At 33.6% G+C, this 24,739-nt stretch overlaps 4 protein-coding genes across 4 annotated transcripts; 3 read left to right on the top strand and 1 right to left on the bottom strand.

Moving 5' to 3' along the window:
* Window positions 1-3,295: 3,295 nt before the first annotated feature.
* LOC114403412 (F-box/LRR-repeat protein 2-like) lies at window positions 3,296-5,291 on the top strand. The gene is made up of 2 exons (XM_028366369.1): window positions 3,296-3,795; window positions 4,180-5,291. The coding sequence occupies exons 1-2, from the start codon at window positions 3,432-3,434 to the stop codon at window positions 5,070-5,072; spliced, it is 1,257 nt and encodes a 418-aa protein (XP_028222170.1). The 5' UTR covers window positions 3,296-3,431; the 3' UTR covers window positions 5,073-5,291.
* A 2,234-nt stretch (window positions 5,292-7,525) lies between these two features.
* LOC114402084 (F-box/LRR-repeat protein 2-like) lies at window positions 7,526-8,244 on the top strand. The gene is made up of 2 exons (XM_028364621.1): window positions 7,526-7,721; window positions 7,949-8,244. The coding sequence occupies exons 1-2, from the start codon at window positions 7,526-7,528 to the stop codon at window positions 8,242-8,244; spliced, it is 492 nt and encodes a 163-aa protein (XP_028220422.1).
* Window positions 8,245-13,189: 4,945 nt separating this feature from the next.
* LOC114403621 (E3 ubiquitin-protein ligase CIP8-like) lies at window positions 13,190-14,622 on the top strand. The gene has a single exon (XM_028366701.1). The coding sequence runs from the start codon at window positions 13,325-13,327 to the stop codon at window positions 14,336-14,338; it is 1,014 nt and encodes a 337-aa protein (XP_028222502.1). The 5' UTR covers window positions 13,190-13,324; the 3' UTR covers window positions 14,339-14,622.
* A 7,876-nt stretch (window positions 14,623-22,498) lies between these two features.
* LOC114402649 (GEM-like protein 4) lies at window positions 22,499-23,689 on the bottom strand. The gene is made up of 3 exons (XM_028365301.1): window positions 23,369-23,689; window positions 22,955-23,229; window positions 22,499-22,835 (listed from the first exon to the last, which is right to left on the bottom strand). Exons 1-3 carry the CDS (start codon window positions 23,559-23,561, stop codon window positions 22,662-22,664), a joined length of 642 nt encoding a protein of 213 aa, XP_028221102.1. The 5' UTR covers window positions 23,562-23,689; the 3' UTR covers window positions 22,499-22,661.
* Between the last annotated feature and the right edge of the window lie 1,050 nt (window positions 23,690-24,739).

Raw genomic sequence — 24,739 nt, 5'->3', positions numbered from 1 at the left:
CTTGGTACACACTCCTACAAAACCCAAGGCACCCTCTTGGTCCGCTCACTCGTAACAACTACGACAACCACCATCAAAGGTCCAAGTTCAACATAATGTACTACCACAAGACTATTTGGCAAGATCTTCAATCAGGTGGAAGTCACACTTGATCCTCATAACCATCAGGGGATAAGTCTTGCAGGTCAAAACGACCCATCACCAGATTGCATGACAAGAGCTTCAATCAGGTGCAGCTCATACTTACTCCTCATAACCATCAGAAGAGAAACTTCGCAAGTCAAGCGACCTACCCCCACACTGGTTGGCAAGACCTTTAATTAGGGGCAAGTCAAACATACTCCTCACAAGCATCAGGGGGAAGCTCCGCCAAATAGAAGGAAGTCCCACCAGATGGGTGACAAGACCTTTAACCAGGTTGAAATCAAACCTGAGATGATTTCATGTCATCTACTCTTTATTAGACCGCCACGGTCCTACCTATGCATCGACAAGGTCTTGCTTCCTATGCTATCAAAGATTCCACATCACAACGACCTATTCATACTACTACAAGTATGGAGCATTGCATAGACAAAAGCAATATACATGACATACACACAAGACATACATAAACAATGCGACATTCATCATCAAAGGAAAGCATGTGCATTGAAGAAAAACAAAAATAATTGTTATTAACATTTAAATTACTTGAGCGTCGAAGTCCTTTGTTTTGCAGGTCCCTCCTCTTATCCTCTTGACAAAGACACCTCTCAAAGCTGACATGTGAAGTCCAGGAGCTTTTTTCGGTCATGTCCACCCTGACGTGTGCTAGCTCCGGATTTTGGTAAGAAACCGAACTTCAAGAAACTTTGAAAGAACAAGAAAACTAAAAACAAATACAGTAAAACCAATGTATGTCCAAAGATTTAAACATATTTAAAGTACAACTTATTTTATAAAATGATTTTTCTGAGAATTTTTTCTGTACTAGTTTAGGCTTGCCAGACTAAGCAACATTTCAATTAGCTTAGCATGTGTGCCAATAGCCATGATGCAAACATAAAATAGATCATATGCTTGAGGCAGCATGGCCTAAAAGGCTTAGTATATGATTATTGTGTTCCTGATGGACAAAATTTGGAGATAGTTATAACTCATGAAGTTAATAGAGGCCATGGAACCATTAATTGTAGCTAATGGGGGCCAAGGAACACTCAAGACGCAAATGGTCTATATGGAATTTGTACTATGCACCTAGGTATATACATATGTGTGTGTGTGTGTGTGTGTGTGCATGTATTAAAAATAACATGTTATTTCTCATCCATGTTATTTTTCTTGATGAACCATAGATTAAAAAAGAATGCTTTTTAAACAATGGAGTATATATAATCTAAGGCTAATTTTTTTGGATATGTAATCTAAGGCTAATATAAATCCAGTAAATGCCCTCAAGCTCAATTCAAGCACCAAATTCATATTTAATTTTCACATCAAGTTAGACATCACCAAAATATACAAGAACTCTCTATTACCTCAACCTAATCAGATCAAAACCGAGAGAGCAAAACACCAAGAATCACATTTCCTTCCACTTACCAACTCATGCAAGCAAAAGAAGGCATGCCCCTGATGTTAAGAGTATTATATACAGATTTATTTCTTATTGTCATCATGCCAAAATCATTTTGACTTGACTAAATAATAGTGCAGGTGTCGCATCTCCTCTTAATCTTCTAGAATATGGACCATCTTGTGTTTAAAGACAAATTCATTCATCAACCGCCCCCAAAGATTTGTCTCTAGCTAGCCACTCCACAACCTAAGGTCCAACTCGAAAAACTAAAAGATTGAGCCAACTTGAGCCCATACAACAAGCCCCACAACTCAATGTTGCAATAACCTATTGAATGAGCAAAACCCAATAAAAAGTTGTCGTAATGGTCCGCAAAGACACCCCACATGCAACAAGATGGGGATTTTTGGTGCATTGCTGCATCAACATTTAATTTAACTAGCCCAACCTCTTTCTTTTTTTCTTCAAACAATTGACATGTTATCGTCACCATCATTATCATCGCCAAAGCAGTGGGGATAAATTAAACAAAGGATTGAGGTTTACTTTTTATGTGTATTGTACCCCCTTGGCCTACACGATCAGTTGTCTCTCACTCAAGAGGCTTGGATTCCTGTTGATATTCCCATGTTGCTAGTGGGGCACCCCCACTACACATCTGGCCAAATCTTAGCTAGTAAGTAACTTCAACCGTTGGCGACACAAGTTCAGAGATCTCGGAGTAACAAACCCACCAGATGCAGATAGATTCTCACTAGAATACTCTTGGACTAAGTCTCCTTCCGCTGAGGTACGATTTAGTTACAAGCACCTATATTATTAGAAATTGAATCCTAAATAAGAAGCTAAAATATATGACTCTATGAATTTCTATATAGTTAAAATGTTTGATGAAAAGTAAAACTAAAAATGATTTAAATCAACTCAAATTACAAGAGAAAAATTTACAAGTCTCTTAGTTATTAGTCAAAATAAAATAAGATTAATAGTATTATATTTTCTTTCTATTCATAATTATTTTTTTATCGTAATATATAAATAAAAAATAATGCAAGACATATGTGATATAAAGTTATATATATATATATATATATATATATATATATATATATATCAATATTCATAGTTATATTAGTATGTTTTTTAAAATATTTATATACATATATGCTAATATATTCTTAAATAAAATTTTAAAATACTAAGAAATACATTTAAAATTCATAAGCATACAAAAAAATTGTAAATAATAAGTTTAACACTCTTGTGCAAAGTAAGAATTATTAGTTAAAAACACACTTTTTACTTTTTTTAATATACTTCACTGTTTACTATTTATTAAAAATATATAAAAAAACTCATAAATATTAAATAGCACTCACGATTTTCTTAAATTTTTTTAATAAATTTTAGTTAACATAAGAAAATATAATATGTTCAAAACAAGGACAGCATAAGAGAGTGTATCACCACTCTTGATTGGTACAAGTGTTAAGAGTTTGTTTTTTATTTTTTAATTAAATGATTTAAAATTTGAATTTTGATAGTAAATACGATATAAATATTTCATATAATACCATCTAGATACTGTATAAATATTTTACATATAAAAAATTATATATATATATATATTTTCGGTCGAAATTATCCCACACTCCCACCTAACTAAAGGCAGGAATGGGATGAAGAAAGGGCATTTTGACGTAAATTCACCCGTTTTCCTCAATTTACGCTAGGTACTAGTTGACAATCATTGATGCACCACCAAATGAGAGTGAGACTGCTTCTGTTTTATATCACCCAATGCAACACTCTCTTCTAATTCCCATCTACAGTTAGCCCCAAATCTGGGGTTAGGGTTTCCTCTGCGTCGATGGCTTCGAATTCGATCGACGGCGACGCCGTTACGGGGTCGGGACTGTGCATAAACGACGTGTTAAGGGACGACGAGCTGCGTTCCATTCTGGGGCGAGTGGAGAGCGAGAAGGACAAGGAAACGTTCGGGTTGGTCTGCAAGCGATGGCTTCGGTTGCAGAGCACGGAAAGGAAGAAACTCGCCGCACGTGCGGGTCCCCACATGCTCCGAAAAATGGCCGATAGGTTCACACGCTTAGTCGAACTGGACCTCGCTCAGTCCGTCTCTCGTTCCTTCTATCCCGGCGTCACCGATTCCGATCTCGCCGTCATCGCCACTGCCTTCACTTGCTTGAAGATCCTCAATTTGCATAATTGTAAAGGTCAATTTCTCTTTTTTTTTTTTCTGTTTCTCTGATCTGGCTTTCTGAACTCTGATTTACTGCGATTGCTGACTATTTTACACGTTCTTTTATATTATTCTGAGAATTTAACTTCTATGGACAGAGGACTAAAATCAAAGATTTTTTTTTTCAATTTATGTGGTTGTTTTATTATTTAAAGTGTCATGTTATCTAATTTGAGTGATGATTAAGGACCAAGGTTTTATATTACGGACAAAGGCTGAAATCACAGTTGTGGAGTGTGGATTGTTCTTTAATTCGAAGGACTATATAAAGGGCTTTGTTATTAATATTTAAATTTTTTGATTCGAAGGGTTCAAGTTTTATGATTGACAGAATTTTATTGTTTGTGTAAATATACAGGAATTACAGATGCTGGAATGAAGGCTATTGGTGAACATCTTTCCTTATTACAGTCGTTGGATGTGTCTTACTGTAGAAAGCTGACTGACAAGGGATTATCAGCTGTTGCCAAAGGCTGTTGTGACTTAAGGATATTGCATATGGCGGGTTGCAGATTTGTTACTGATGGTGTATTAGAAGCTCTCTCCAAAAATTGCGGTAACTTAGAGGAGTTGGGATTGCATGGCTGCACAAGCATTACTGACAATGGACTGATAAACCTTGCAAGTGGATGTCGACGGATCAGGTTTTTAGACATAAATAAATGTAGTAATGTCACTGATGTTGGGGTTTCTAGTGTTTCTAGGGCTTGTTCATCTTCTCTCAAGACATTGAAATTGTTAGATTGCTATAAAATTGGGGATGAAACCATATTATCCCTCGCCGAATTCTGTGGTAATCTGGAGACTTTAATCATTGGTGGTTGCCGGGATGTCTCTGCTGATGCGATAAGGTCGCTGGCTGCTGCATGTGGAAGCAGCCTTAAAAACTTGAGGATGGATTGGTGTTTAAACATTTCTGATTCTTCATTGAGCTGTGTTTTAAGTCAATGCAGAAACCTTGAGGCACTGGACATTGGTTGCTGTGAAGAGTTGACTGATGCTGCTTTTCAGCTATTAAGCAATGAGGAGCCTGGATTGAGTTTGAAGATTTTGAAGATTAGTAATTGTCCAAAGATCACAGTGGCAGGTATAGGCATCATTGTGGGTAAATGCACGTCTCTGCAATACTTGGATGTGAGGTCATGCCCGCATATTACAAAGGCTGGCCTAGATGAGGCTGGTTTCCATTTTCCTGAATGCTGCAAGATTAATTTTAATGGTAGCGTTAATGAGCCTGTTGTGCTTCTTTGATACTCTAATTATTTTAAAAGATTGGCTTCATAGTTAAATGTTCCTATATAAACGTTATTGATAAGGCGTGCCTTTGTATATTTGATGAGAATGTGGTCTGTTCTGGTGATGTTAGTTTTCTTGTGCAACTCACGTATCATGTATGTCAGTAAATGACATTGGATGTATCATATTTTATTGATCAGTTCAGCTGTAAATTTGAAGAGAACATTTCCCCCCCTCTTGCGTTCCACAAATTTGCACTTTTCACTTGATTAACCCTGAATATGAGAATAGAAACATAATTCTTTTTTGTATAACAATTACTTGCTTTGATTTGATCTTTTTATGAAATTAAGAAAAACAAAGAACGTGACCAAATTAATGGGGCAGCAAAATATACGAGAATAAAGCGTGACATTAAAAAGTTGTACCATTTTGGTTGAGAATAACACGAGTGGTAGGGCCAATTAAGGCGTTGAGATGAGAGAGCAGTCTTGAACTTGGTGTTTCAGGAGATTATTTGTCCATTTTTATAGCGTATAGTGATCTCTAAAGGCAGTGCTTTTATTTAACTCTGCAACATTTTTATTTTTTTCTCTTTTTACGAAAAAAGACAACCAAAGTCTCTTATATTAGTTTGTCATCTTGTAAGTGACATATATAGACAGTGGTCATCTCTTTATATATATATATATTTTGGAAAGATCATTTTATTTTAAGAATAATTCTTTAAAAATTATTTTTGGAATAATTTGATTTTTTTCTCCTATACATCACTATTTTGGGGATACAGTAGTAATTTAAATTAAAATATAAAAAACTCTCTTTTTATATTAGTTTGTCATGTTACACATATAGACAGGGGTCATGTCACATATATATAGAGATAAGTAATTAATTTATTTTAAGAATAATTCTTTTAAAATAAATGATTAAGATGATGAATAATTTTTTAAAAAAAAACTTATTTCTCTTCATATACATAACTATGCTAGGGGTACAGGAGTAATTTAATTCTTATATTTTAAGAATAATGCTTTCATCTTCTTTCACCCCGCCGCCACCACCACCACCATGGATATGTTCGTGGTTGCAGTGAATACAGATACAGAACCTAACACTCTCCACTGAATTCGTCACCGACAACATTGTTCGTCGCCCTCGCCCTGCATGCTTCATTCTTCGCGTAGCAAACACGTTCTGATTAACACCAGTGCGTCCATGAGCAGCAGCAAAGGCTACAGAACACAGTCACGACCATCTTCGAAAGAAGAAGAGAAAGAGCCTAACCGTGAAAGCGTGACCGAGAAAATTTGAGAGATGAACAAATTTGTATGAACAAGTGGTTTGAAAGAGGAATCAAATCCTTTGACTCAATATTTTTATGATTTTATGAAGTTGTGAATTTCCGTGTTGGAGTTACTGTTGTTGCAATCAGTGGCTTGAACATGGTGGTGGGATGAGAAAAGAATAAAAAAAAGTAATGGACGTGGTCATGCGGGACATGAAGAACAGAGAGAAACATTATTTATTTTTAAAATAAATTAAATGAAAATTACTGTATTACCCTTAAAAATTGAGTTAAAATAAGAAATAATGACTATGTTTTTATTCTTTAGCTCTCAAAGTTTTCTTCCATTTATAATTCCCGTAATTATTTCATTAAATATTATCAACTTTGTGGGGCTCAAGGTGATAAAAAAGATGGAATTTTTCTCTTAAAATCTGGACATGATATTAATAAAAATTTTGTGAACGAGAAACTTTTTATTTTGAAAGAATAAGTGGTGATTAATTTTGGACACATAAAAATTTAAGTAATTTAAACAATAGAATATAAATAATGATTCAAACACATCTATTAGTTTGTAATAATTTATACTATTCAAGTAGAACTTAATAAGAATAGCAGAAGGCCAAAGCCTTTAGATCACTTAAAATATTGGATATATGATTGAAGATCATATAGAATAGAATATATCTATATAACAAAGAATATGGTAGAATAAAGTCAAAGTAAATAACATTTCACTATTTATGGGTATTAAGAACATTAATTATATAAATTTGGAAGATATAAGTTTTTCAAGAAGTAAAGAATCTGACTCCTTTATTTCTTCACCATTGTCATAAAAATTTACCGTTGTTAGCACGAGAATTACCATATCAAGCACAATTTATCGTGTCAACTAATTAATTTCGTTATATATTGAATTAAGATGAAGGAACATTATCGTAAATGAAAGAAAACTTGTGAGACTCAAGTAACATAATTAAAATTTGTGAGATTAAAATTATATAATTAAATTATTTTTTATTAAATAAAGTTCTAATTCTAATTCTAATTAGAAAGTAATCCTAAAAAAAATTGTATCCTATGGTGGTACCAATACGTCGTTAGTCATTGTAGAACTTGGTTATAATTTCTTATTCTTGAAGTAAGGCTCGTTGTTTTGGCAGTAATAATTCCAATGGACATGCAGTTAGCCCGAAATTCTGGGGTTAGGGTTTCTTCGAATTCGATGGAGGGCGACGCCGTTTCGGGGTCGAGGGTGTGCATAAACGACGTTTTGACGGACGACTCGCTGCGTTTGATTGTGGGGAGGGTTGAGAGCAGACGGAAACCAAGAAGATCGCCGCACGTGCGGGTCGAAGAATGGTTGATAGGTTCACACGCTTGGTCGAGTTGGAATACTCCAAGTTCACTTTACGTGGATCCTATATGCCACCACTGATTCCGAACTCGCTGTCATAGCCAATGGATTCCCTTACTTAGGGTTCTCAATTTCAAATATTCTAGAGGTCATTTCTATTCTTTCATGTTCATAATATCTATTTTTAGGCCTCTATAAAGCCTATCCAATCAGTGATGTTTGGATTTCTAGTATTGTTAGGGCTTGTTCGTCTTCTCTCAAGTGGGGATGGAACCATATTATCCTTGGCCAAATACTGTGCTAATTTGGAGACTTTACTCATTAGTGGTTGCTGGCTAGTCTCCGATGATGCGGTAAAGTCGCTGGCTACTGCTTGTGGTAGCAGCCTTAAAGTCTTAGGGTTGGATTCGTATGGAAACATTTCTGATTCTACAGTGAGTTGTATTTTAAGGCAATGCAGAAACCTTGAGGCGCTGAACATTGCTGGCTGTACAAAGTTGATTGATGCTGGCTGCTCTTCATCTTATAAGCAATGAGGATGTTGGATTGAGTTTGAGGATTTTAGATGAGGCTGATTTCCGTTTTCCTGAATGCTGCAAGATTGAATTTCATAATCAGGATCACCTCCATCATGTGTTTCTTTGATGCTATAATTATTTTAAAAGATTGGCATGGCAGCTCTCCTTCCAGCATACTTTGAGAGAAGGAAATTAGTGTGCAAACTGGTTAACTAAGCATGATTCTTCTTTGGATATCTCTTAATAGTCTTGTGGGTAACTTGTCCTCTCCAACTTTAATCACTCTTTATTGGCAGAGGCCATGGCTGTAGTGCTTTTTTTTTAGGGAAGGGTGCATGTAGTGCTTGTTAGGAGCTAGTTTTTGTCTTTGCCTTTCTAACTGATAAAAATAGAGAATGATAATAATATATATAAAATTTGATATAGATATTACGTTGAGGGTAAGTGAATTTTGACTTGATCAGCCCTAAATTTTGGCGAAGACGAGTTATTAACAAATTTGCACTTTTCACTTTATTAGCCCAGAATATGAGCATTGAAACACCTTTCTTTTGTACAACAATTACTTACTACAATTTTATCTTTTCATGAAATTAAGAAAAACAAAGAATGAGGAACGGGGAACATGACCACATTAATGGGCAACAACTATAGAAGATCAAATGGAATATTAATTGTATAAACAAGTTGTACCATTTTGGTTGAGAATATGAACATGTAGCAGATAAGAGATCAGAGTCTTGAACTTGGTGTTTCAGGAGATTATTTTTCCATCCTTTTAGAGCAGAGTGATCTCTAAAGGCAGTGCTTCACGTACTGCTTCTATTTAACTCGGCAACATTTAAAATTTTCTCCTTTTTACTAAAAAAGACAGCAATAGTCTCTTAATAAGCATCTCTTAATAAGCACTCTAGAAAAGATATTGTCTTTGCATTTAAAAAGGAGAGAGAGGAGGTCGGAAATGGTTCTACCATATTTTTTTATCCTTTGTGACGCACCAACAAAGTTTGATTTGATTTCACCTTCGATTCTCATATTAGTTAGTTTGTCATCTTGTAACTGTGACACATATGAGCATTGAACATCTCCTATTGAGTAAACCCTTTGTCATTAAATTTTATTTAATGCAAATCATTAAATTGACAATTAAAGTTGTTGATGTTACACACTTTATAAGATGTTTTAAATACAAATAAAATAGTGGGAACAAAAATTTTAATTTTTAAATATTGCACATAACATTGAAAAATATAACAAGTATAAAACTTAAATGCAATGTTTTGGAATTTTTTTATTTGAAAGAAAAAAATATTTTAAAAATTATGACACGTTTTTATTATTTAATTAATTAAGATATTGTGTTTGCCCTTTTGTTTCCCTGTGTTTCTTATCTCTCACTTATTTTCACTTACAATTATATGCCTAATAGATAAAAAGTTTTTTTCTCTTAACCCTCCGATTACCAAGGTTAAGACCAAAAAGTAAAAAATAAAAAGCTTTATGGATATTATTAAATTACTCAAAGGAAAAGATCAAACATGAAATATTAATTAAAAACACAATGACACAAGTTATTTTAATGAGGACATTATTTTAATATAAAGATAAATAGGTAGTCATGAATTACTATATGGATAAATTTATATGTTATTTTAATGCATGTGTAAAGATAAATGTGACTTGGTTGTGCAAGTGTACGATTTAGCATGATTAAAAAATAATGTCCTTTAATCATATGGTCAAATTAATGTTTGATCTTAATATTCTAAATATATAAAAAAAATATTTGTTGGAATAGATGAAATTTCTTAAATGTGTCTTCATACTTCTAAGGATTAATATATGTTTTACGAATATTTTTAGTTACCTTTTAATTTTTTTACTATCTAAAAACTTTATCAGGCCTTGTTAATATTATTTGGTAAACAGTTTAGTTTAGGAGCTAGTAACATTATTAAGACAATACATTAAGTAATGTTTTTAAATGCCAATGTTTTCCTTTTATTTTTTTATATTTTATTTCCTTCTTACTATTAAAATGTTTATTAGATTTCATTTTAATACTTTTTTTATACATAAAGTATGGTTTTATTATTCTTTTTTTCCCCTATCATAAACAATTGGGGTTTTTCCTACTATTGTTAGATATTTTTCATAATATAGTATTTATTTTAACCATTAAAGTATTTATAATATTTATTGGATTAGTTTAGCATCATATTTGAAGATGATGATGGTGGTGGTGGTGGCCTGGATGCGTCTGATGATGGGATGCGTCTTAGGGCTGGATTGGTGTGAAAGGATTTCTGATTCTACAGTGAGCTGCATTTTAAGTAAATGCAGAAACCTTGAGGCACTGAGCATATATAGGTGACCGTATAGAGTTGACAAATGCAGCTTTTCAGCTTATAAGCAATGAAGAGGCTGGATTGAGTTTGAAGATTTTGAAGTTTTGTATAGGCACTTCTCTGGAATACTTGGATGTGACCTCATGCCCCAATATAACAAAGCCTGCCAGATTGAATTTCATAGTGGCATCAATGGACTTGCTGTGTTTTATTGATCTTCCTATTCAAACTTTATTGATAAGGCATGCCTTTTTAAATTTGATGAGAATTAGGTTTGTCAAATAGATGGTCGATTGGACAATTTTTTTTTATTCATACCATGATGTGTTGGATTAAAGTGTAGCATTCAATATTAATGTAAATATATATAAAAAAGAATTTTTTTATATAATATGACACAAATCTGTTTATTACTTAAGATTAAAAAAAATAAAAAATATTTTTTTCATGTAATTTAGTATTTTTAAAATTTTTTTTTTGTAATTTTTTATTTATTTTAATTCTTGTAAAATATATTTATTTTATTTTCAGTTTTTAAACTATTTTTCCACTATTTAAGACATTTTTTACTGTTCAATGTGCTATCTAAATTACTTTATGGTAAAAAAAAAACATATTTTATAAAAAAACTTTAAATTACATAGACAAAAAATATATTTTTTAAAAATTCCTGTAATTTATAACTATATACTAATATAATTCAACATTATTTTAAACTAGAAAGTTCAATTATATACAAATATAAAAAATAATAATAATAAATGTTATGTTGGTCTGAATAGAAATAGATTTAAATTTTTTTAACAAGATTTCGGATTTTTTAACAAAGACTAGAAGCACCAGCAGCTTAATTTTTATTTTAAATAAATTATTATGAATTGTTTTTAAAATTCTCTACATATTTAAAAATCCTTATTTTTTTTGTTAATACTTTTTATTCATTGTATTTTAAAGTAATCAATACATAATGCATATAAATACAATATTAAAATTATTTAAAATTTTGTTACATGCTAACAGTTAATTTTAGGTAATCAATTTTTGCTTTTTAAATTTTTTTCTGCATGAAATATAGTAAGTAGAATTTTGTTTGCTACATATAATTAAATTAGCAATTAAATTTTAAATGCTATGCAGTTTATAAGATAACTTAAATAGGTAGGGTAAAAAAGTAAGCATGAAGCTTTGACATAAGGTTTGTCTTCCTCTCGTATAATTTAAGTCACATTAGTTTATATAAAAATATATATTTAATTACTTATTTTTCCTTATGGTTACAAAAAAAAAACTCCTTTTAATCTCAATAATTAAAAACACCACTTTTTAATTCTTATACATATAGTTTTTTATTTATTATTATTTTAGTCTTCATACATATAGTTTTAATCTCTTTTAGTTCTAGGAATAGAATTTGAAAATGGTATATGTAAGAACCATAAGGATTTTTCTTTTAAGCATAGAGAATAAAAGATTTTTTTTTAACTGTTGAGCCCAAATAAAATAATGGGAACACAAATTTTAATTTACAAATCTCGCATCCAACATTGATTTTTTTATTATATAAATATTAAATTTGAGGCTTAATCCTTTATAGTATTTCTTGTAATAAATGTGATTTTTGGAACACGGATAAATAAACCATGGAAAAATTTAATTTAAATTTTTTAAATTTTGGTTATTGTAATTTTCTCTTGTTTATTTTTAAGATAAATATGCACTTTTTAATTTTAATCTTTTTAAGATTTGATTTTTTTTTCATTTTTACTTCAGGTAACTTTATGCTATAGGAAATAAAATTGGAAAAATACAAATTACTTAGACTAAAAATAATAAAAACTTTTCATGATCAAAAAATGAGAAAAAAATGTGAATTAAGACTAAATTCATATGGGTGTAAATGTTGGTGGTGACAATATTAATCACAATAATAGTGTGAGTGATATGATGATGATAGTGTCTATGATGTAAACAATAATGATAATATCATGACATTAATAACAACTAGATGAGTTGTATTTAAATTTAAGAATAATGTGTATCTTCAAAATTAAAAAATTAATTCACAAATATTTTTCAATTTTAAAAATGAATATAAAATTATTTTAAAATTAAGTTAAAAACTATTTCACAAATATATTTTATTTTAAAAATTACATTTAAATACCAACAATAAAAAACTTCCAACCACCCACACGATGGATCCTCGGTAAAAGCAAAGGGTGTGTTTAATGTTTGTAACAATTTTTTTATGTAAAAATAGTTTTTAGGCATTTCTAGATGAAGACACATAAAAATAATTTGCATATAAATAGATAAACCTATGAACAAAATTTAATACATGATTTAGAAAAATTTCTACTTACAAGAAATTGTGATATGACTTGAGAAAAGAAAGATGTTGTGTAATTGCCACTTGCAAGAAAACAAGAACCCGATGCATTAATATTATGGTAGAAAAACTCAATCATAATAGAGGGAGATGGGGGAATAGAAAAGTTCAATTTTCCTAACTGAAATTGTCACAAAATTATAGACATTTCGTTAGTATTTTTCGATTTGTTTATTGGCGAAAATGAACCGTTAAATAAGACCCAATAATTAACATTAACAAAATAACAAAAAAAATAAAATTGAGAAAGATCCTTTACCAATTTGAAGGATAATACTAAACAAGTAGTATTATTATCGATTTTATTGTACCTTCCAAACAAACCCTGCAGCGATTCGTTTCCTTCCATCTCCGCCGTACCATGTCGGAAGCACCACCGCCTCCAACCGCCGATGCGTCACCGCCTCCGTACTGGTGCTACCACTGCGAGAAGCGCGTCTCCGTCGAAACGCTCGCGAATCTCCCCGACGTCGTCTGCGGCGAGTGCAAGAACGGCTTTGTGGAATCCATGCCCACGCCGTCGCGCTCTCGCTCCCCCTCCGCCTCCTCCGACGACCCCTACTTCGGCTCGCAGTTCCTCCAGGTCCTTCGCCTAATCGCTCAGTCGGCGCGTGACGACGACGCGTCGCCTCCGCCGCCGCCGAGCCGCTCTCCGGAGAACGATTTCCTCAGGATCGAGCTCGGCGGCTGGGACAACGACGAGGAGAACGAAAACGACGACGATAACGGCGACGAGGAGTTCGAGGAACACGAGGAGGCGGAGGATCGCTCCGGCAACGAAGATCCGCACGGAGGAGACGACGAGGATCTGAGAAGAAGGAGGCGCGAGCTGCTTCGGCTTCGGATTAGGGATTTGGCGACTCGTACGAGGAGCATGCGGAACCGGATCTTGGATTGGGCCGAGATTCTGATGGGCCTCGAGGACAATTCCATCGAGTTCCGCCTCCAGCTGCCAGAATCCGACCGCTACGTCGGAAATCCCGAGGATTACGTCGACGCGGCAGAGTACGAGGCGCTACTGCAGACGCTGGCGGAGAGCGACGGGGGAGGCAGGAGAGGAGCGCCGCCGGCGTCGAAGGCCGCGCTGGAAGCCTTGCCGACGGTGAAAATTGCGTCGGAAAGCGAAGCCGTGGCGTGCGCTATATGTAAAGATTTGCTCGGTGTTGGAGACGCGGCGAAGAGGTTGCCGTGTGGGCATCGGTATCATGGAGATTGCATTGTTCCTTGGTTGAGTTCTCGAAATTCTTGCCCTGTTTGCAGGTTTGAGCTACCAACGGATGATAAGGAATACGAGGAAGAGAGAGTGGTTATCGCTGCTTCTTCGAATTCGAACGGAGCTTCGAGTTCCGGTGGAGGTGGAAGTGCCATTGTTTGATTCCGCTTGGTATGTTCCGTCATGCTCTGCTCTGCTCTGTTCTGTTCTGCCATTTGTGTAATATATTTCGTGGTTTCTGAATTTCTCTTTCTTTTTTTTTTTGGTATTAGTGGATTTAAATCAAAGCTTGCGCCATGTTATTATTTATTTTATTTGAAGCTTTTATTATGTAGTTGGCTTCTTAGCTCTCGGATGATGCTAAGATACTTGTATATAGCATTTGAATCAATGTGAATGTGATCATATCACACTATCTCAATGGAATTTACACTTTCTCCCTGTTATGCTTGTCCCTTGTTGTAGATTTTTTGGTTGCTCGAGTCACTCATATCACATGTTTTCCTTTCTGCATAAGTATAACTCCATGGATTTAGTGGAATTAATCTTGGGGTCAAATTTTGTTTTTACCGAGATGAATGATCATGTATCCGTAGAAGAAGAAATGTTGTTTAGGACTTAGGAGATGGATAGAAAGGAAGAGTGCAGGACAGAGCATAAGGCAGCCTCCTTTTAATTTTTTTTTGCAACTGATCATAACAACAATGTTCATTATGTGAGCAGCATAAAGAGGATAAGAAAATTACTTATCCCTTAAGGGGTGGCATCAGAAAAAAAGATACCTCCAAAGCTGGTAGCCAGAAAATCAAACCAAAACTTTCATTTATTTTGTCTTTATTCATTTGATTAGGATGTGTTTTGTGAGCTTCGGATTTCATAATTGTCCCTTCTCTAGTAATAAGTTAGAATGAGAATCTTAATTTCAAACTTGTCTATGGTAAAAAATACTTGAGTGGCCTGGAAAGAGGAACAGCAGCAAAGTGCTTCCATTTGCCAAACAAAGAATGAGAAACTGGAACATGACTGGATTAATGGGCAAGAAAATATACAAGATGAAACATGTAGCAGTGCCAATTAAGGTGTTAAGATGGGAGAGCAGAGTCTTAAACTTGGTGGTTCAGGAGATTGTTTTTTTATCGTTATAGGATGGAGTGATCTCTAGAGACTGTTTCTAACATTTAATTTGGCAACATTTTAAAATTTTCTTTTTCTTTAGTTAAAAACAACGGGCATGGCTCTGAATAAGGTTTTGGAAAAGGAGAGAGGTTCAGAACTGGTTCTACCATCATGCTTTTCATTCCTTTGTGATGCATCAACAATGTTTGATTTGATTAATCACTTCACCCTCAATTCTCTTATAGTTAGTTTGTCATCTTGTAACTGGCACATATAGACATTGTTTATCTCCTATTCAGTAAACCCCATTGTCTAAACATGTTTCACTGATGAATGTTCCTTAAGTGCAAGCTGATGCTATGATAGCCTTGATTATGTTTTCAGAGTAAGGATAAGTTTTAGGTTGTAGGAGTTCAGGAAATCATGGCATATAGATGGTTGCTTTCTTTTCTGTCATGGGAAGATTTTCGATAGATATAAATTCCTACATTTGATTGAAATATTGAATAGGTTCAGATAAAATGATCATTAGCTTTGTCAAGATTACTTCTCTTATCTTAGCAATCTGTGAATAGAAGTTTTACCTGAACCGCGGATATTTAATTCTTTATAAGCATCTGATTGGAGAGTTGAAGGCTACGATAATTACTTCAACATCATATCCTTACCTAGGACAAAAAGGAGAAAGGAATGAGAAGTTGCCTTTTTATTTATTTATTTATTTATTTATTTGTATATATGGTAGATAAAGTTGCCTTTATAAATTATAACGTAGCATCTCACGGTAGCAAACCAACCACTTTCGGTTGTTTGTCTTTGATTATTTCCCAAAACAGAAAACTAAAAGGGGTGGGAGGCCAGTCATTGTAGTTTGCAACTTCGCGTTGTTTGTATGGAATAAATGTGCGATGAATGGAAATGAGATGTTAAATTTATATAAATGTTCTATCTAGTTTTACAGGAGAAATGAAAACAAGATTACTAAATTTATATGATAGCCCTTGATTTTCAAACGGGTTAACAGGAGAATCATATCAAGGTTTTGACATTTTTATAATAGCCATCGATTATGTTTATTTATTTATTTTTGGTGATCAATTTCAAAAAAATTGGTGGACTTATGTTGATGACCATGGAATTTTGGGTGATTGAATTGAGAGTTTGCCCATACGTGAGTATACTTGTTCTGTGACTCAACTTGCAAAAATGTCAACATATCCCTCCGGTCATAGCGAGAATTTGACAAAAATTGATGACGGTCAATTTTGTCAGTTCAACACAATTTCGTTTTTTAACGAAATATGGCATACTATGCTAAACAAAATATGAAGATGGTCAACCAAGTTTTGTTTTTCTCTCTTTTGCCTAACAATTGATTAATCATCTTTGGAAACAAAAGATACCGTAATTTGCTTGATTTTGTTGGATCGATCAATTAACGATTGAATATGACTTGTAACTAGTAATACATTTTGATAAGGCCTTTCTTATCATCAGAAAAAACCTAGAATATTACCTATAACATGATGAGAATCATGAAATTGGCCAAATACAGGCTAAAGGCCCAAGTGGAGAAGGACGAAGGCCCAAGTGGAGAAGGACAAAGCCCCCGAGTGGAGAAGGATGAAGGCCCAAGTGGAGAAGGATGAAGGCCCAGAGGCAGAGACACTATCAAGACTATTAATTGTTGCTGAAGGCCCAAACTAATTTGAAGGCAAATAAGTTTTTAGTTATAATTTATTTTTATTGTAATTTTGGCCCAAACTGTTTAAAAGGCCCATGTCTATTTTTATCTTTTTGTTTAGCTACACTATAAGTATGGGTTTTTGTTTTGAATAAAAAAAAACTTTTGGCATTTGACAAAATTTGGTGAGAGTTTCTCTCTAGGTTCCTTGTTGAACCAATTATCAGACTTATCAAGGTAATTCTTGTGGCGTCTACCCAGACTTATCTTCCTTAACCGGAAGTGGCGTCTACCCAGACTTATCTTCCTTCACCGGAAGTGGCGTCTACCCTGACTTATCTTCCTTCACTGGAAGTGGCGTCATCCAAAAACTCTACAGCCTGTATCAAACGATCCACTCCTACTCAGGTTCACATCATTTGGTATCAGAGCTTCGGCTCTTGATACAGGTTCTATCCTATCCTATCCTATTTTTTTTTTCTTTGTAATTTGTCTAGGTTCGTGTTTTTGTCCTTGTTCTGTTATTTGCGTTCTTGTTTACATCTTGTTTCGTTTTTGTTTGCGTCTTGTGTTCTGTTATTTGCGTTCTTGTTCTTGTCACATCCTTGTTCTTGTTTCTTGTGTCTTTCACACTGTGTCAAAAAAAAAAATTGCAAAAAAAAAATTTGAAAAAAAAAAAGTGGGTGTTTGATCTTTGAACACGAAATTGAGGCATTTAGATGTGTTTTTTTTTGAAATAAAATCGTGGAACAAATCCCCTTATCTAGATTCTCCTCTGAATTCTGAGTGTTTTGATATATAGTGGGCCTCAAACAGACAATCGTAGCAAAAGTTATGAGCATTTGAATTTTAGTTGTCATATCTGTTATCTTATCTGTTATCCTATCTGTTATCTTATTTGTTATCATATCTGTTATCCAAATTAAATCTAATTTGTTATCCCAAATCTGATCTATTATCCAAATCAAATCAAATCAAAAAAAATTATCCAAATCAGATTTGTTATCCAAATCTAATCTGTTATCCAAATCAAATCCAATCTGCTATCCAAATCAAGTCCAAGTTGTTATCCCAAATCAAATCTGTTACTCTGATAATTCTATTGTCTTTCCTTTTATTTTATATTACCTTGTGTGTCTAATTCGGTCTATCCAGGAACTTAAGAGGGAGTGAGTGGTAAAAGGCAAGAGTGAAAACATCACACAAAAGCCTATATTGAGAGCATCAAACACGAGTGAACTACCATTAAAGAGAGAAACACGTGAGTAGAGTGTGGTGAGGTCCTGAATTTTTTTTTAATTTACTGCAAAATTCTTTGTTCCTTAATCATGGCAAGAGCTGGTGACAATGGTGGTGTATATCATCAACTGGATGAATCTCAACGCTTATTTCTGGACGCGTGGACTACACAAATGCAACGTTTGTTGACCAAATCTTCCTTGTTTACTCTTAAACCTCTATCCCCTAGAGAAGTGTGTGATGACCAAATCAGAATGAGAGAAAAGAGAGAACAAGAGAAGGAAAATAGTGAGGCTCCACAAAGGAATATGAAAAAGAAGAGTGATACACCCGAGGAAAAGAGTGATACACATGAGAGAAAATTTAATTATTTTGCAGAGGCGAGTGAAGTGAGGAAAGTGTTACCTGCTCATGAACCACTCAATCTACAGTATTGCAAAGACAGTAAAATTTCTACTGATAATTCTAATGAGTTTACTATTTCTATTTCTCCTAGTGTTCAACCATTATTGCAGGAATTTAAAAATGTCTTTCCTAAGGAGATTCCTCATGGACTACCACCTTCAAGAGGCATAGAACATCAAGTTGATGTCCTCCCCGGAGCTTCATTGCCTAACAGGCCAACTTACAAAAGCAATCCCCAAGAGACTCAACGTAAGGATGCACATGCCAAAGTTGAGTATGTGAAAAGATTGTATGACCAAGTGAAGGTGCAAATTGCAAAGAAGAATGAAAGCTATGTCAAGCAAGCCCACAAGAAAAGGAAGGAAGTGGTACTTGAACCCGGTGATGATCCTGAACATTTGAGGACAAATGTTTTCCAAGAAGGAGGGAATGATGAGAATCATGAAACTGGCCAAATACAGGCTAAAGGCCCAAGTGGAGAAGGACGAAGGCCCAAGTGGAGAAGGACAAAGCCCCCGAGTGGAGAAGGATGAAGGTCCAAGTGGAGAAGGATGAAGGCCCAGAGGCAGAGACACTATCAAGACTATTAATTGTTGCTGAAGGCCCAAACTAATTTGAAGGCAAATAAGTTTTTAGTTATAATTTATTTTTATTGTAATTTTGGCCCAAACTGTTTAAAAGGCCCATGTCTATTTTTATCTTTTTGTTTAGCTACACTATAAGTATGGGTTTTTGTTTTGAATAAAAAAAAACTTTTGGCATTTGACAAAATTTGGTGAGAGTTTCTCTCTAGGTTCCTTGTTGAACCAATTATCAGACTTATCAAGGTAATCCTTGTGGCGTCTACCCAGACTTATCTTCCTTAACCGGAAGTGGCGTCTACCCAGACTTATCTTCCTTCACCGGAAGTGGCGTCTACCCTGACTTATCTTCCTTCACCGGAAGTGGCGTCATCCAAACCTTCGTAGCCTGTATCAAATGATCTGCCCCGTAAGATTCACATCATAACAAGATTTATTGTTGATTATTAAATTTTAAAAAAATAGAAAAAGAGGGGGTGGGGGTGGTAGGGATTAGCATCGTCGTCTTTTCTCTTTAACAATGTATGTCATTTTCATTCTTTGATTTGCTGTTAATAGCACTGTAACAATCGTGGACCGTCATAGCTCCTAATTGCCATTTGCCAGTTTGCTACCGCCACCTTGTTGCCCTACCACAACTTCCAACACCCTTTTGTCCCCTCTGTTTCCGCCACTACCACAATTTCTATCATCATATGTGGATCGGTTTCGTCCATAATTATATGCTAATTAAAGGTATCAAAATGAAATTTGAATTTAGCTTGGAATTATAATTTTAAATTTTAATTCTTTGGAAAACTCGAACATAACAATTATAACTCAGAATAAATTCCAATTCTAACAAAAATGGACCTGGAATTGCAACTATAAATAATATTTGGTTTAAATATGTTTATGGTGTCCGATAAATTAGTAAATTCTGTTTTGAATCTTTATTATTTTTGTTTTCATTGAAATTTTAAATAAAATAATTTTTTTATCCTTGTTATCTTATTTTAATCATTTTAATATATATTTTTTTGGTTTGGTTTCTAAAATATATAGATCATTTGTTATTATTTTTTAACAAATATTTTTCAAGGGATTAATAAAAAATATTATATGGACTAAAATTAAAAAACAGATATAGTAGAAGGAATAAAACAAAATTAATTAGGACTTTTATTTTTGTTTTATTAAAAATTTAACACACTTTTTTTTATTAGAGACCCAAAACAATTAATTTATCAGGGATAAAACACTTTTTTATATTGCAAATGATATGAAAATGTATTTAAAAATTATTAAAAAAATACATTTTTATGTATATCAATAATTTTTTTTCTTTTACTTATAAGGATATTGGTTAGCATTTTTCAATTTCATTTATACTTTAGGAACATTTAAATTATACTTTAGGAATAAGATAAATTCTGCAATCATGAAAATTCTCTTCATCTCCATCTAAGTTAGAATTCACCATCGTAAAGCTGTTATTAAAACGCTAGCAGCCAACGCCATCACTGGAAAATACCAGTGAAATCTCTAAAAGGGTAAAAACAAATAATCACAAAATAAGAAAGCAGAAAGGTCAACTGCTGCTACTCTGCTTATTTCTTAGTAACTTAGTTAGCCAAGGAACCATATTAAAATATTAGGTCGGCTATGAATGTCATTTGGTGGGGGCTGTAAGGTAAGCAACTTTTTTGGATGAGGAAAAGGGAATGCCAAATCATTCCCTCATCATCCTTTTGCTCCACATGTAAACCATTTTTCTAATAAGGAAAATCCAAATTTTAATAAAGATAACAAGCTTCATCCAACATTATATGCTTAAAAATGAAATATGGGAAGCCACTTTCACAGAGTTTTAATATCTTACAAAACGCGTCTCAACTGTACTACGAGGTTGCCCATGAATGTACAGAGTACAGACTGCATGAAATGAAAATATTTAGTAAATAAGTTGTCATTTTTTTAAAAAAAGAAGTTAACAAGAGTAAAATATAGCACTCTTATAAGTCATACGCTACTTTATTAACTTATCAAATTAAAATTTTTAACTTGGTGTAGTTTTTTCAAGAAAAACTTTCTAACCAAACACTTTTAATAACTTATTTTTGGTCAAATGTTAACTGGCTTGTAAGCTACTAAACTATTTTACCAAATACACTCTAACTAGCCATAACTTGGGGGCTTTTCAATCTGTTAAACTCTTAAAGCTTAGCATGGAAGTAAATGCAATGCTTGTACTTTTATCATTGTTGACAGACAAGAGGTGGCAAGGATATACCTCTGAAATACTTAGGCTGTACTTGTATTAACATTGCTTTTGTTCAATGCAGAAGTAACAATTTTCTTCAGTCACATTTGTTGTTTAGGAAAATGAAAAATTGTCTTAGAAAACGTAAAATGGGGTTCCTAACTAATTCCCAAACACACACTAGTCATGGAGAATTTGATAGCATATTGTGAATCAATTGTCCCAAAAGTTTAAATTGTTAAGAAAAAGTTTTTATATTATATTTGTAACATAACAAAAGAGATTGATGGCAAAAATAAATATGTTTGATTAAATAATAATAGTCCGATTAATTTTTGGTTTATTGTATATTAAATAAGATCTTCATAATTGGTTCTCTAAAAACTTCCATTAAAGAATTAACAATTAGGAAGTTTTTATTAGAAATTAGTATGTGTATTAATAAAAACCAGTGCAGGTAAATACCCTTGTTGAATGTTGATGCGTCATATATACCACCATTGACTTTGTCTGAATTTTGATTAACGCTGATTGAGATAAGTCTCTACGTGAACTAAAGTTTGAGATCTCTTAAGGGTGCCGGATAATAAGTCTCTACGTTGATTCCAGAAGCAATATTATTCTGTCTTGGTACAGAGACTTGATAAATTTACTCTGGCTTTCAACTGTTAACATATACATCGTAAGAACCTCCATCATTGACTTTAATTAACACTTACAATTTAGGCTGAATTAGATTTCGGTTAAAAATTCTCTATTATAGGGATAGGGATTGGGCCTCAAGTCTTGGAACACTTGCAGATTTTGCCCTTTTTGAATTCTCTTGCAGGTTTTATATATTATGTTTCTAACATAAAAGAAGAGATTAATTGCATGAGTAAATATGTTTGATTAAATGAATAATAGCCGATTAGTTTCTGGTTTATGATATATTTAATAGGGCGGGACCGGTTAGCATTTGCTTATTGAATATCCTTGCAGATTTTGCCAGAAAATATGGCCAATATTGATTTTTAGGAAGTTTGATTTTAGAGTGTTAAAATTAGAACATTGTATGTTGGACAATGGAACCAAAAGTTTTAATAAACAACTAGTTTTTGTCTTTATCATTTACAAAATTATGTAAAGTATTTGTACATTTTAGGAACCTCTGCAACTTCACAAAATAAGTGATGAAGCAGAGGGGACAAACAATTTTACTTGTACAGTTTTTTCTCTCTAAGCTTGAGGGACAGCCTGCTGAAGACATCGTAAAGCTTTCTGATAATTGAAGAAACCCATGAACCAGAAATCGAAATTATCCACAGTTACTATTTCTATGTACTTTTGTGAAGGCTTCTCCACATTCTGACTTTTGTTGACAGACTTTAATTTTGTAAGGGGAATTGAGACCTGAAATGGCATAGAAATTGAAGTAACATATCAGCAAAAGTATGAAGAAAGATTAAGGAGATAGCTCGGAAGCACTTGCATGATAGACACTATATAAAAAAAATTAAAAAGAAAGTCACCTTATAATGGACTCTAACATCATCTCCATTTGGGGAAGAGATCTTGATGGATCTATCACTGCAAAAGGCAACTTTATCAGTGGATATGAAGAGAAGACCAGCAATAGGACCAGATGTGGTTGATAAGTAGCATTGTGATGCTTTCAACAGCTTCTCCCCTTCTCTCACACTAAAAAGTTGCATGAAAACTTTCTCTACTCCACCAACCTGAAGAATTCTGGCTCCCATACTTAATTTCCCTTTCACTGTATCTGTTATCTTTGGTCCAAGCCTCACTGCATGTTACAACAACAGTTTCAAGCCATCAATAAGAGCTTCATTTTGTTTTCTAATAAACACGTCAAATTATGCATCATACAAATTATGGCAGAAGATTGTTCTATGCCTCGAAACTAAGCAAAAGTGATAAAATACCATGTTCTCGGAATCTTTGTAAGAATCCAGATTTGTGATGAAAGGGTGCTCTATTTTGCTTTGATTTCGTGATAGACTTGCTGTATTTGCCACAAGAATCAGGCAAAAGATATCTCTTTGACGACTTCCCAACATGGTATGTTGAGGTGACAGAAATTCCATTAGATAGATCATGAAGAAATGAGGCTTTCATTTTTGTTGTTATCTTTCAGGAATTTTCCTTCTATCTCTAGGAGGGTCTTTTGAGTAATGACAAGTTTGTGAATAATATTCAAGAGCTCTTAACACTTTGGTTGATGAATCCTTGTATTCTACAAGGGTATATGTGTATATATATATGGCCAAAAAGAAACAAGTTGACTCCTGACTTTTTGCCGGATGAGTCAGATATGGATCATCATGAAAGACCATAAAAGAAAAAAGTATTCAAAATTCGAAGATTTGCATGTTCGGTTGCCCATAGAAAAAAAAAATATGAAAAAAGAAAGATGTGTTTATTAATTAAAGAATTGAAAGCAACTTTGTGATGTTAATTCAAAGTATCCCTCTGGATGTTGATTCTGTTGAATTTTAATATAAAATCTTTATATACGTAAAAACTTGGAACGTGGTGACTTAATGGTTGGCTGCCTGCCTTTTACTGGTTATATTGAGACCAAAGGCGAAGGTTCTGTGATCCTTTTAGCTTTCACCAAATTTGGATATTGACTCTAGGTTGGCCATTGATTTGCATTATATGCATATCTATACTTATGGTTATGTACGTACCTGTGATTTCCACGATGTATAGAGAACTAATTGGAGTTGTTCTTTTACATATCTATAGGTATAATGTTCTCACGTTTACTATTTCTGGCCGAAGGTTTTGTGTATGCAACTAGGGAAAGGAAAAAAAAAATCCATCAACGACCCCCATATAAGAAATCAGAGGGATTAACATCACCCAGGGAAATTTTAATTTCTGGATCCTTAGGGAAAAACTAATAATAATAATAATAATAATAATAATAATAATAATAATAAGCAACTATTTAGCTTTTAGGAAATGCCAACATTTTGAAAATGGGTGGAAGAAAATAGTAATATATTTTGGTTTGTTGGGACAATGCCACGTGCATGATGACAAAACACGTCAATTGGCACATATTATGTAAAGGTGTCATTTAAGCTTTCTGAGCTGGGATTTCGCCTTTCTGATGCCATGCCTCTCTTAAGTTTTACTATTATTAGATAAAGTAAAGAGGGAAAAAAGTTTGCACCCTCCACGTTGTCCAATGCCTGTCTTTAATATATTTTAAGTCCTAAACGTGAGAACCAATAATATTAATTGAAGGTGCATATTTTATGTCGGTGTTGAAAAATTAAGCAAGG

Source organism: Glycine soja, chromosome 20, assembly GCF_004193775.1.
Source record: "Glycine soja cultivar W05 chromosome 20, ASM419377v2, whole genome shotgun sequence".
Taxonomy (NCBI): Eukaryota; Viridiplantae; Streptophyta; class Magnoliopsida; order Fabales; family Fabaceae; genus Glycine; species Glycine soja.
The sequence above is the reverse complement of the archived record's forward strand: the minus strand, read 5'-3'. Positions and strand labels throughout refer to the sequence as shown.

Coding starts and splice junctions, on each gene's coding strand:
- LOC114403412 (XM_028366369.1), top strand. CDS start 3,432: ATGGCTTCGAATTCGATCGACGGCGACGCCGTTACGGGGTCGGGACTG. Junction 3,796..4,179: donor CAATTTGCATAATTGTAAAG/GTCAATTTCTCT, acceptor GTAAATATACAG/GAATTACAGATGCTGGAATG.
- LOC114402084 (XM_028364621.1), top strand. CDS start 7,526: ATGGACATGCAGTTAGCCCGAAATTCTGGGGTTAGGGTTTCTTCGAAT. Junction 7,722..7,948: donor GGTCGAAGAATGGTTGATAG/GTTCACACGCTT, acceptor TAGTATTGTTAG/GGCTTGTTCGTCTTCTCTCA.
- LOC114403621 (XM_028366701.1), top strand. CDS start 13,325: ATGTCGGAAGCACCACCGCCTCCAACCGCCGATGCGTCACCGCCTCCG.
- LOC114402649 (XM_028365301.1), bottom strand. CDS start 23,561: ATGAAAGCCTCATTTCTTCATGATCTATCTAATGGAATTTCTGTCACC. Junction 23,230..23,368: donor ACAAAGATTCCGAGAACATG/GTATTTTATCAC, acceptor TGTAACATGCAG/TGAGGCTTGGACCAAAGATA. Junction 22,836..22,954: donor ATGTTAGAGTCCATTATAAG/GTGACTTTCTTT, acceptor ATGCCATTTCAG/GTCTCAATTCCCCTTACAAA.